Raw genomic sequence first — 11,004 nt, 5'->3', positions numbered from 1 at the left:
TCACTTGTGTGGTCGTGGCTGCCTTATTGACATTTCTGACTCACACACAAATACACACACATCAAAAGGGAGAGAGGGAGACCTCCAGTGATGGGATTCAGCCGGTTCGGGCAAGTTTGGGTGAACCAGTAGTTTAATTGCTGGCTGGCCCCTCCCCTCCCCGCCTCTTCCAGGAGTCCTCACACACCCCATTTTGGCTTCCAGATAAGTGCAGGGTAGCTTATTAAGCCCGAAATGTGGTTGGGGGGGGGAGGGCGCGGCATCCCCCCATGGCCCATTTTTGCTCCCAGAGGGGTGCAGGAGACCAAGTGCTGCCTGTCACACCCCCTGGCCACGCCCACCGTGGCCACACCCACCCAGCCGGTCATTAAGGCAAAGAACCGGTTGTTAAATTATTTGAATCCCACCACAGGAGACGGCCCTTAGCAAAATACAGCCTCCTGTGGAGAAGAATAAATGTAGGATTCCATCTTTCTGTTTGTCTTTCTGTCTCTCTCTATTTCTCTCTCTCCATCCATCCCTCCTAAACCACCAGAAGCCACCACAGCATTTGTTTTGTGTTTTTCATCATTTTAAGACACACAAAAGCGGCACTAAGCATAGGTGTGGAGTGCATTAGAGTAGGTCTAAATGGAGAAAAGCCAGGTCACCTTGTTTTGTTGCCGTCTTCTCCTCTATCTTGCAATTCTCTTTGATTGTAGCTTGGAAGCATTTGTAGCCATTCTGCCTGTATCTCACATTATTACTCCCCCCACCCCTTGAGAGTCTGGTGGGTCTCCCTCATAGCATTAGGAGTTTAGCTGGTCCAGAAGCTAAGAGACTTTTCTTTCTCCTTTTTTCTTCTCCCTTCCAGGGCATCCCTCTGGAGCTCCTGTGTAGTCCTGCCTCTGCTGGCCCTCACCTGGATGTCGGCCGTGCTGGCCATCACCGACCACCGTTCGGCCCTCTTCCAGATCCTCTTCGCAGTGTTTGACTCCTTGGAGGGCTTCGTCATCGTGATGGTCCACTGCATTCTTAGAAGAGAGGTGGGGCCTTTGAGCTTGGATGATGGCAGAACATCTTTTTGGTGTTTAGAAGGACAGGTTCTTCCATTTGTGGAAATAGGAGGAAGTGGCTGGATGGGAGAGAATGTTGTCTTCTATGTAAGAGCCTCGTTCCCTTCCATGCTTCAGTTCTGTTGAGATGATCCACGTTTGATGGTCAAGGGACACACTTAGCATTTGGGTGAGGTGGGCAACCATAAATTAAATGATGTGGACAGGAGTGGATCATTTAAACTCGACCTTGGCAACTTTGAAGTCCACATATATTTGAAATTTACTGGAACATAAATGACTAATAGCAGATTGGTTCCACCAAATTCAATGATTTACTGCAGGTTATTCCACCCACCCCCAATTTAGCACATCTAGATATGTTGGATTTGTGACCAGCATGTATTAACACTATTTTAAATATTTATGCTACATGTCATAGATCAGGGGTGTCATACTCAATGCCCACAGGGTGCTTAGATCTGGCCCATGGAGCCACTCTGGAAACAGTGAAGGACTGGCCTACAGTGCCTCTCCCAGTAAAAACGGAGCTTGGCAGGGCCACATGTGGCCCTCCTGAGCTTCATTTTCACTGGCAGAGTTTTGTGGGAGGCTGTTTCAGCTGAAAACAGAGCTTGGGAGTCCATTTTCTCTGTCAGAGTGCTCAGGCCACCACAGGTGCCCCCGACACAAGTGATGTCAAGCTGGCCATGCCCACCCTGGTCACACCCACCCTGGCCCCCCAAAGTTAAACAGAACACTGATGTGGCCCTCAATGAAATCAAGTTTGACACCTCTAGTATAGATAATAGATGATAGATAGATAGATAGATAGATAGATAGATAGATAGATAGATAGCTGAAGAGATAGATATTAGATAGATAGATAGATAGATAGATAGATAGATAGATAGATAGGGATGGATGGATGGATGGATGGATGGATGGATGGATGGATAGATGGATAGATGACTGAAGAGATAGATATTAGATAGATAGATAGATAGATAGATAGATAGGGATGGATGGATAGATGGATAGATGGATAGATGACTGAAGAGATAGATATTAGATAGATAGATAGATAGATAGATAGATAGATAGATAGATAGATAGCTGAAGAAATAGATATTAGATAGATAGATAGATAGATAGATAGATAGATAGATAGATAGGGATGGAAGGATGGATGGATGGATGGATGGATGGATGGATGGATAGATGACTGAAGAGATAGATATTAGATAGATAGATAGATAGATAGATAGATAGATAGATAGATAGATAGCTGAAGAAATAGATATTAGATAGATAGATAGATAGATAGATAGATAGATAGATAGATAGACAGATAGGGATGGAAGGATGGATGGATGATGGATGGATAGATGGATGGATGGATGGATAGATGGATAGATGGATAGATGGATAGATGACTGAAGAGATAGATATTAGATAGATAGATAGATAGATAGATAGATAGATAGATAGATAGATAGATAGGGATGGATGGATGGATGGATGGATGGATGGATGGATAGATGGATAGATGGATAGATGGCTGAAGAGAGATATTAGACAGACAGACAGACAGACAGTAGATTTACAGTGAAGATGTCAGCACTTCAAGCTGCATTTACTCTAGGGCTGACAAAGGAAGGAGAAAGGAGGCGTCTGGAAAGGGATGTTTGACTTTTCACCTACTTATTTTCCCTGGAGATAATATCCCCTAGGAGATGGGATGGGAGGGGGGAAATTCCTTTGAGCTGGAGCAGTAGATTAGGGGTAGAGTGACTTGGAGATGGCCAATGAGTGCAGGGGAGTGGGAAACGGAAAGGGAGGGTTTTGGGTCTGGAAGTCAGTGTTGGCTACGATGGAGTCGGACTTTGAATGTCGTGCTTAATAAATGGGAGTTTTCTTCAAAGACTTTGTTTGAAATGCAATTTATTTGAGATGACTTGAACCCTGACAGAATATATATTATATCTATAAATATCACCAGTGCATACATATAAACAGACCCGTCTTGTGTTATTCAATATATTGGAAACCATCCTTGGAAAATTTCATGTTGATGTCCTTCAGACACCTTTTTAAAAATCTAACAATAAATAAAACTATTTTATGTGCCTTTTTTATTTTTTTAAAAAATCATGATTTAGTTGTATTGATTTTCCTGGTAAATGATGGTCAAGAAAAAGAATGTATGAGTTCAGCAACGGGGAACCTTCACTTCCATTTTAGCCGCCAGTTTTACTGCTTTAACTAATCTCAGCAGCGATGATGAACTTTTCCTTACAGTTTCGTTCATGGCTAATTTTAACGGCTGTGCAATTGCCCGAAAGCCGAAGCTCATTAGCAACCTATCCCATATTTTATGCAGCACAAGACTTGAAATGGATTCTGCCTAATGCGACAAACTTTTTTTTTCCCTAGGTGCAAGATGCTGTTAAATGCCGAGTCGTGGACCGTCAAGAAGAAGCCAATGGAGATTCTGGAGGATCGTTCCAGAACGGACATGCCCAGCTTATGGTAAGTGAAAAAAAAATGCTTTGAAGGAGAGGACAGATGTAGCTTTTATGGCTCCGGTGAACCAAGATGGCACATACCAAGTTGGCGCATACAGGCTGGGAATGTTTGGAGGTTAAAACCTATGAAGAACGGTTGTAGGAACTTGGCATATCTAGTCTCACAAAGAGAAGGACTAAGGGTGAAGTGGAAAGACCTGGCCCATAGAATCTCCAAGAATTGGACACAACTGAATGGATAACATCACCATCATCATCATTGTCATCAGCGTTATCATCATCATCTTCTTCTTCTTCTTCTTCTTCATCATCATCATGATCATCATCATCATCATCATCATCACCATCATCATGATAACAGTCTTCCAATATTTGAGGAGCTTCCACAAAGAAGAGGGGATTATCTATTCTCCAAAGCACTTGAGGGCAAGACAAGAAGTATAATGGATGGAAACCTATCAAAGAAAGATTTCCTGACAATTTCCTGACAGTGAAAACAATTAATCAGTGGAAGGACATGCTTCCAGAAGCTGTGGGTGCTCCATGACTGGAGGTTTTTAAGAAGAGATTGGACACCCATTTGTCTGAAATGGTACAGGGTCTCTTGCTCAAACAGGGGGTTGGACTAGAAGACCTCCAAAGTTCCTTCCAACTCTGTTATTCTATGTTCTTCTATCGGGAAGCCACCATCCTTTTAGCTTATCCTGGTTGCTGATCATCATACAATGTATTTGATTTGGTTTTATTGCCATTACAAAAACCCATCAAATGATTTAAATCAAGTAAGATTACAAGAACATAAGATGCTTCATCAGGCCCACAAGTTCATCTAGGCCATGATTATGCTGTCATACCATGGCAAGTAGCCATTTTCAGGAAATTCTCAAAACAAGACCAGAAAGGTGATCCTTCTCATTTATTGCTGGTCCCCAGATCTACATGGCAGCACTCACTGTCATAAATGCATGTAATCCTTTTTTAAACAATCATCTGAATTGGTTTCCAGATATTATTGCATCTGGAGGTTTCAGATTTCCTGGGTACCAATAACATTCTTTAATTAATATATGTCCCAGTTCACCCCTATTTCCAAATAGGATGTATGAAGCTGTCCAATGCTTTTTCTTAGTGCCAATATTCCTCAAGTGCTTTCTTCAAGCCATCTTCTCCAGAACTGTTGGATGGCACCTGGTCATTGACCATGCTACCTCAGGGTGCTGGGAGTCATAGCCCATTGTACCTGGAGGGCACCCCCTTGGAGAAAGACTACATCAGTGGAATTCAAATAACCTGGGGCTGTGCCTGATAGGAGGACATCTGCATGGATCTTCTGCAAGATTGAACCCATTGACCTCACCTGCTTTGACTGAAAATGTTTGACAAGACCAGTTAGATGGTCATTTTGCTTCTTTCCTCTTCTAATCCTGGCCGCTTTTGTAAGACTCGGCTTTTCATAACATTTAAACCCTGATTGAGAAGAGGGTTTAATCACCCGAGATCTCTTCTCCCAATTTTCCAGGAGAAGCAATGAGGTGAGAATCCATTTCCCCACTCCCCAAGGACAAATTTTAAGCTTCTCCCCTTAACTTTGTTTAGTAAGATGAAAAGGCGCAGCCAATGTGCTCTAACACACCTCGCAAGGATCCAGCTTATCTGAGGGACCATCTCATCTCACTGGGATTGGCCTGTCCTACCTGTTTGGTGGGGGGGGGGCATGCTATGGGCCCCATTGGCCAGGGAATTCTGGTTGGTGGGATCCAGGAGAAGGGCCTTCTCTGCCAGCCTTCAGGAACATCTTATCTCCTAGAGTGAGGTCAGCTCCAACCCTCTGATCTTCCATAAGAGCCTAAAGACCAGGTTCTGCCAATTGACTTGGGGATCAATAGAGGTGGTTGATCCATTGATCCCCACCCTGGGGTGGTTGATCATTTAATAACAGATCCCACTTCCCCCCTGCTCAGCCTATTCCCTCCCTCTCCCTCTTTTCTAAACTATATTTTGTAATTTTACAATTTTGTAGTACAGGTAACTTTCGATTTACAAAAGTTCGTTTAGCAACTGTTCGAAGTCACAATGACACTGAAAAACGGACCTATTGCTGTTTTTCCTACTTAGGACTATTGTAGCATTCCCCGTGTTCACATGATCAAAATTCAGACCCTTGGCAACTGACCCATGTTTATGACGGTTGCAGTGTCCTGGGGTCATGAAAAATGACCATTTGGAGTTGCAAAACCCCTAAGTAAGAGCCTTGGTAGTACAGTGGTTTAATGCACCCTGTTATTAACATAGCTGCCTGCAATTTCTGCAGGTTCAAATCTTACCAGGCTCAAGGTTGACTCAGCCTCCCATCCTTTCTAAGGTAGGTTAAATGAGGACCCAGTTTATGGGGGCAATAAGCTGACTTTGTATAAATATACAAAAGTATGAAGGCTATTGCTTAACACATTGTAAGCCGCCCTTAGTCTCCGGAGAAGGGCGGCATATAAATCAAATTAAAAAAAAAAGTATCATATGCATATCTGTGATGACCCAGGGCATGGCACTGAGATAACACAAACATCTGGCAGTTCAAACCACCCCTTTATTGTTCCAAAGCTCCCCAAACTCTCCCACATTTCTGGCAAGTCCCAGAGCAGAGTGAGAACAACCCTCCCCCCCAAACCTCAAGCAGCCTCTGGCTGCAATTAGTCCAGCCCAGTGCTGTCTGCACCAAGGCTGCATGGCAATAAATCCCAAATATATTTGGCAAAACAAGAGCCAAGTAAAGAGTTCAGGGAGCAAAAGATCCAAATAATTAGTCCAGAATGCCAACAAAGAATGCAAGGACTCTTGGCAAGTTCAAATATCAGCACACAACACTTCAGGAACTCAGCGTTTGTTCCCGACAAATGCCCCTCCCCACAGCATCTCCCAAGGTGTGCCTAGTGAAGCTGGGTGGGGCATTCTCCTCGTGTGTGGCCTGCTCCTTCTGCACTGATCATGCCTTCTCTGCACACTCCGAGCCCTTGAATCAGGAGGGGATGGTTCTTGCTCCTTGTCTGGGCTCTGTCTCTCCTCCCTGCCTGCAGACCTCACTAATTCTGAACAGCCTTGCCTGGACTGACTCTACCCTTCCCCAGTTTCCTTCAAGGCCAACGGAGCTGCCCTCTCCCTCGCTGTGGACAATTCAGCAAGATTCAAAACTTCTTTAAATATATATAATAACACATAAGGCAAATATACAATACCCATGCTGTTTTTTCCAATGTGGTAGACAGAAGAGATTGTAAGTAGGTACAAACACAGTCCAGGGACTGCAGAGACAAGACTTCTCCTATATACGGAACAGTTAAGCTAAGTAATGCCCAGGCTCCAAACTGTTTCAGTCACCAAACAGCCCTCATTGGCTAACCTGTTGCTATGCCTATTCCAGTTCATGAATATATCTACATTGACAAAGAGCATTGCCCCATTTTTAAGCCCTGTCTTGCTACTGTTGTTAAGTTAGAAACATGGTTGTGAAGTGAATCTGGCTTACCCATTGAACTTGCAGAAACTGATCACTTAGGTCTCGTTGTTGTGTGCTGCGGACACCCGAACACAATTTGTCACACTTTTTTGTCAGTTTCCAGCAGAAATTACCCATTCTGGAGAATGGGTTCACACATTCGACCATGTGATTCAGACTTACAACTACATGATTCACCAAATGACTGCCATAAAATTTAGACATCAGGTGTAAGTCATCGACTTACAACCGTCACAATTTAGGATGGAAACTTCTCTCTCAATTGCAGCTGTAAATCTGTATAGATGGCTGTTATAGCTGTGAAGACAGATCCTTGACTTAACAGCAGTTCGTTTAGTGACAGTTCGAAGTTAGAACAGCACTGAAAAAAGGGACTTACGACCGTTTTTCATACTTAGGACCGTTGCAGCATCCCCATAGTCACATGATCAAAATTCAGATTCTTGGCAACCGACTCATATTTATGATGGTGGCAGTGTCCCTGGTCATATAATCCCCATTTGCGACCTTCTGACAAGCAAAGTCAGTAGGGAAGTCAGATTCACTTAACGACCGGCTTGCTAACTTAACAACTGCAGTGGCTCACATAACAACTTAACCCTAACCCTAACAACTGTGGCAGGAAAGGTCATAAAATGGGGCAAAACTCACAACAAATGTCTCACTTATCAACATAGATTTGGGGCTGAATTGTGATCGCAAGTCAAGGACTACCTGTATTCTATTTATATGGTTTTATTTTTAATATTGTAAGCTGCTCGGAGTTACCCTGTGGTACGATGGGCGGCCAAGACATTTGATAAATAAATATAAAATGACTATATATGAGTAAGTTCCCCCTACCTTCTTGACAATGCCACCTCGTTGGCATTCAGGAGAAAGTCCTGTTCACCTGCATAAATTGGATATGCATTAAAATACCCACCACGAGATGCCACCAAATGTTGATGATCCTTCCCTGCTTCATTACATTCTGTGCAATGAACACGCCAAGGTGCCATTCCTTTTGCGTCTCCAACCGGCTCCCACAAGACTTTCCTTCTCAATTGCCAGCCCTTTCTTCCACTCTCGCACACCTGTCCCATAAGTATTTGTGGGACTGGTTTCACCAGCCAGCCAGAAAAGAAACCAGACAAAAAATGAAGAGGTTTTAGCACAGCTGTCTGGAAAGGTCCTTGGTGCTCTCTGAGCTTAATTGTTTTCTTGCAGACCTTTCACTACCCAAATTAGATGACTTCATCAGTGCTAAAAGGGAGTGGGGTCTGTGGAGAGCAGGAGGAGGAGGAGGAGGAGGAGGAGGAGGAGGAGGAGGAGGAGGAGGAGGAGGAGGGGGAGGAGGAGGAGTGGGAGAACTATGGGGTGCTTGCTGCTCTCTGACCTTGGTTGTTTTCTTGCATTACCCAAATTAAATACCGTATTTTCCAGACTATAAAATTCTTCAAAGTATAAGATGCACCTAGCTTTTGGGGAGGAAAAAAAATCTGCCTCTGCCTCCCAGCAATTTGCCTCCTTGCAGCAAACAGCAAACAGCATGGTCAATTTCAGCATAGCCTGATTTAGCACGAGCAGCTGATTGGCGGTTGGAGCTACCTCCCAGAATACCTCCTATTAATTGTTCCAAGCTGCGGGGATCACTGCCACCCATCGCCACTGTCACCTATTGCTGCCTCCACGCACCCCATTTTTGGCCTCCCGTTTTCGGCCTCCGCGTGCCCCATTTTTGGGCTCTGCGTGTCCCATTTTCAGCCCGTTCCAGATGGTGGGGTTAGGCAGCGGCGATCCATGCCACCTGGAATGGGCCGAAAATGGGACACGTGGAGCCCAAAAATGGGGCACACGGAGGCTGAAAATGGGGCACGCGGGTGACAGCGGTGCCGGCGCCGATGGGCAGCAGCAATTTCTGCAGCCTGGAACAGCTGATAGGTGGTATTCTGGGAGGCCGATCCAACCACCAATCAGCTGCTCGTTCTAAATCAGGCTGTGCTGAAGCTGACCATGCTGTTTGCTGCAAGGAGGTAAATTGCTGGGAGACAGAGGCCGAAGGGTGGGGGCCGGTGGGTGGGTGGGGCTTCAGCGACATTCACTGTATAAGACACACAGTCATTTCCACTCACTTTTTTGGGGGGGGGAGTGCATCTTATATTCCAAAAAGTACAGTAACTTCATTAATGCTAGAAGGGAGTAAAGTTTGTGGAGAGGAGGAGGAAGAGGAGGAGGACTGTGCAGAGCTCACTGCTCTGAGCTTGATTGTTTTCTTGCAGACAGTATATGACCCAACTAGGTAATATCATCAGTGCTAGAAGGGAGAGGGGTTTGCGGAGAGAAGGACTACGGTGTGCTTGTTGCTCTGAGCTTGATTGTTTTCTTGAAGATGTTTCATGACCCAACTAGGAAACATCATCAGTGCTAGAAGATGTTGCTAGTCTAGCATTGATGATATTACTGAGTTGGGTCATGAAACATCTGCCAGAAAACTACTAAGCTCAGAGAGCACCAAGGACCTTTGGGCACTGGTTCAACCCTGAGCTACAAATATTATACTCTCCTTTATTGCATAGTTCTCTATTTGACGTCTCAGCTCCAAACAACTCTCTTGGATGACCAGAAGATTGGTTATAGCTGCCCTTTGCTTTTCAGTCAGGTTAAAAAGCTGGAATTTCCAAATCTTGACCTTTTCGACCTTGTAGGTCCCTTCTCCTTTCCCTGTTGCTGATCACTCTTTCCCTTTGCTTTCTCTGTCTTCCAGACTGATTTTGAGAAAGACGTGGACATGGCTTGTAGATCAGGTGAGCACATAACAGGTGAGACATCAACCTTGTCCTGGTTTGGGAATTGAATTTGATGTTTGTTTGTGTTTTTTAATTCACCTTTCTCCCTCGCTTCCTGATTGGGGTCTATGACAGTTCGCCGCGCCCAACTCACCATGGTCAACTTGCCATGGCCAACTCATTGAGGGATGATTCGCCATGGCCAACTCACCATGAGACAAGACTTACAGGAATATCAAAGAAACAGTGGTAGAGAATCATTCAACGAAGGATGCAAAAAGAGGGACAGAATGAAATGTGAATTGACAATACTTAAAATCTTTTTTACAGTATGTACCATGTTTCCCCGAAAATAAGACCCTGTCTTATATTTTTTTTGAACCCTGAAATAAGTGCTTGGCCTTATTGCCATGTGCTCAAAAGCTTGATTGGGCTTATTATCAGGGGATGTCTTAACCCTACCCCTACCCCTACCCCTACCCCTAACCCAACCCTAAACCTAACCCAACCCCTAACTCTACCCCTACCCATACCCATATCCCTACCCTAACCCTAACCCTAACCCAGCCCTACTCTACCCCTACCCCTACCCCTACCCCACCCCTAACCCTACCCCTACCCCTACCCATACCCATACCCATACCCCAACCCCAACCCCAACCCTACCCCTACCCCTACCCCTAACCCAACCCTAACTCTAACTCTAACCCTAACCCTAACCCTAACCCTAACCCTAACCCTAACCCTAACCCTAACCCGTTTCCCCCAAACAGGGTATTTTAAATAATTAAATTGAATTGTCAAATTGTCCCGCAATGAGTTGTTCAGCAACACATTGGCCGTGGTGAATTGTCCTGTGATGAGTTAGCCACAGCAAGTTCGCTGTAGCAAGTTGCCCCATTCCGCCCTGATTGTGTGAAATTGTATTGCTTGTGAGTCTGCATACTTGAGCTGTCCCTTATTGGTCCAACTTCCTGGAGACCTTTGATGTCCTCCTGTTTCCTGAAGGCTGCCCTTCTGTCTTGACTAGTCTAGTGAAAAGAAGGATTAGGGATGACATGATAGCAGTACTCCAATACTTGAGGGGCTGCCACAAAAGAAGGAGGGGGTCAGCCTATTCTCCAAAGCACCTGAGGGCAGGACAAGAAGCAATGGGTGGGAAC

The 11,004-nt window shown here is 44.8% G+C and overlaps 1 protein-coding gene across 1 annotated transcript in view; it reads left to right on the top strand.

Annotated features, from left to right (window-relative positions):
- The window catches only part of ADGRB1 (adhesion G protein-coupled receptor B1), a 280,832-nt gene that overhangs the window by 247,950 nt on the left and 21,878 nt on the right, over positions 1–11,004 (top strand). Inside the window, exons 25-27 of the mRNA XM_070939737.1 lie at positions 854–1,025; positions 3,471–3,566; positions 9,820–9,859. Of these exons, the coding sequence (XP_070795838.1) occupies positions 854–1,025; positions 3,471–3,566; positions 9,820–9,859 (308 nt within the window). The remainder of the gene's footprint in view (positions 1–853; positions 1,026–3,470; positions 3,567–9,819; positions 9,860–11,004) is intronic.

The sequence above is a fragment of the Pituophis catenifer genome, unplaced genomic scaffold (genome assembly GCF_029215685.1).
Source record: "Pituophis catenifer annectens isolate HBS135680 unplaced genomic scaffold, rPitCat1.0.hap2 SCAF_3, whole genome shotgun sequence".
Taxonomy (NCBI): domain Eukaryota; kingdom Metazoa; phylum Chordata; class Lepidosauria; order Squamata; family Colubridae; genus Pituophis; species Pituophis catenifer.
Note: the sequence above shows the minus strand (reverse complement) of the source record. Positions and strands in the feature narration are given on the sequence as shown.